General features: G+C 40.6%; 1 protein-coding gene across 1 annotated transcript in view; it reads right to left on the bottom strand.

Moving 5' to 3' along the window:
• Positions 1-958, bottom strand: part of LOC112075253 (calpain-3) — a gene marked incomplete at its 5' end in the record, with an annotated part of 29711 nt that overhangs the window by 19977 nt on the left and 8776 nt on the right. The window contains 1 exon segment of the mRNA XM_070440834.1: positions 113-351. Within this exon segment, the coding sequence (XP_070296935.1) occupies positions 113-351 (239 nt within the window).

The following is a 958-nucleotide window of genomic DNA, read 5'->3' on the forward strand; positions in this document are numbered from 1 at the left end:
CGAAAAAAACGTCATTTCTCATTGGGATAATAACGGGCCAATTTCTCTTTCGAAAGGCGGCGTAAAACTCGAAACAAAAAACTATAAGAAATTAGGTTGTTTATTTATTAACCACATTCACAATAATCCAAGCCATGGTGAAAAAATAGAGACTGGAGAAGACTGACTGACAGAGACAGGAAGTTGGGCTGTGGACTACGAGACAGATAGATACACGACGCTGGACAGAATGACAGACAGAGACAGGAAGTTGGGCTGTGGACTACGAGACAGATAGATACACGACGCTGGACAGAATGACAGACAGAACTCACCACTGGATGGTCGGCCTCGATCCTGTTCTCTATCTCCCTGATTAGAAACCAACACAAACAGCAGTCACCATGGTGACGCCAGCAGAGATGACATCATCTAGATCACATTTTCTTACAGAGAACCAAACGCTTCAAACATCCTAATGACACATTATTTCATCACATTTCTCATCTCCAGCTATTCCTAAATGTCTARACAGTATATCTCTGGGTTAGGAACTGTATTGTTGCATCATCAATCATATGGAATTATACTGTTTTCTTAAAACTGGTTCTAAAGTTCTCAAGCATTATTACAGTTCTAAAGGTCCATTATCCAATAGCATTGAACTGAAGGACAATAATTATTGTACCACACGGCTTACCACCTCACAACGAGCTGTAAGAAAACATGTTAATTTACTCGCTGTTAAATGTTTTTCATGAGAGATGTTCGACAACTTGTTTTCTTTTTGCCAAATGTCTAATTGAGGAGCCGTTCCCCTTCTCTCTGGCCTCTTAGTTTCAGTACATTTGTATTTGTAGTTATTATGGATTCCCATGAGCTGCTGCCAAGGCATCAGCTAGTCTTCCTGGGGTTTATTATGGATTCCCATGAGCTGCTGCCAAGGCATCAGTTAGTCTTCCTGGGGTTTATTATGGAT

The sequence above is a fragment of the Salvelinus sp. IW2-2015 genome, unplaced genomic scaffold, assembly GCF_002910315.2.
Source record: "Salvelinus sp. IW2-2015 unplaced genomic scaffold, ASM291031v2 Un_scaffold3046, whole genome shotgun sequence".
NCBI lineage: Eukaryota > Metazoa > Chordata > Actinopteri > Salmoniformes > Salmonidae > Salvelinus > Salvelinus sp. IW2-2015.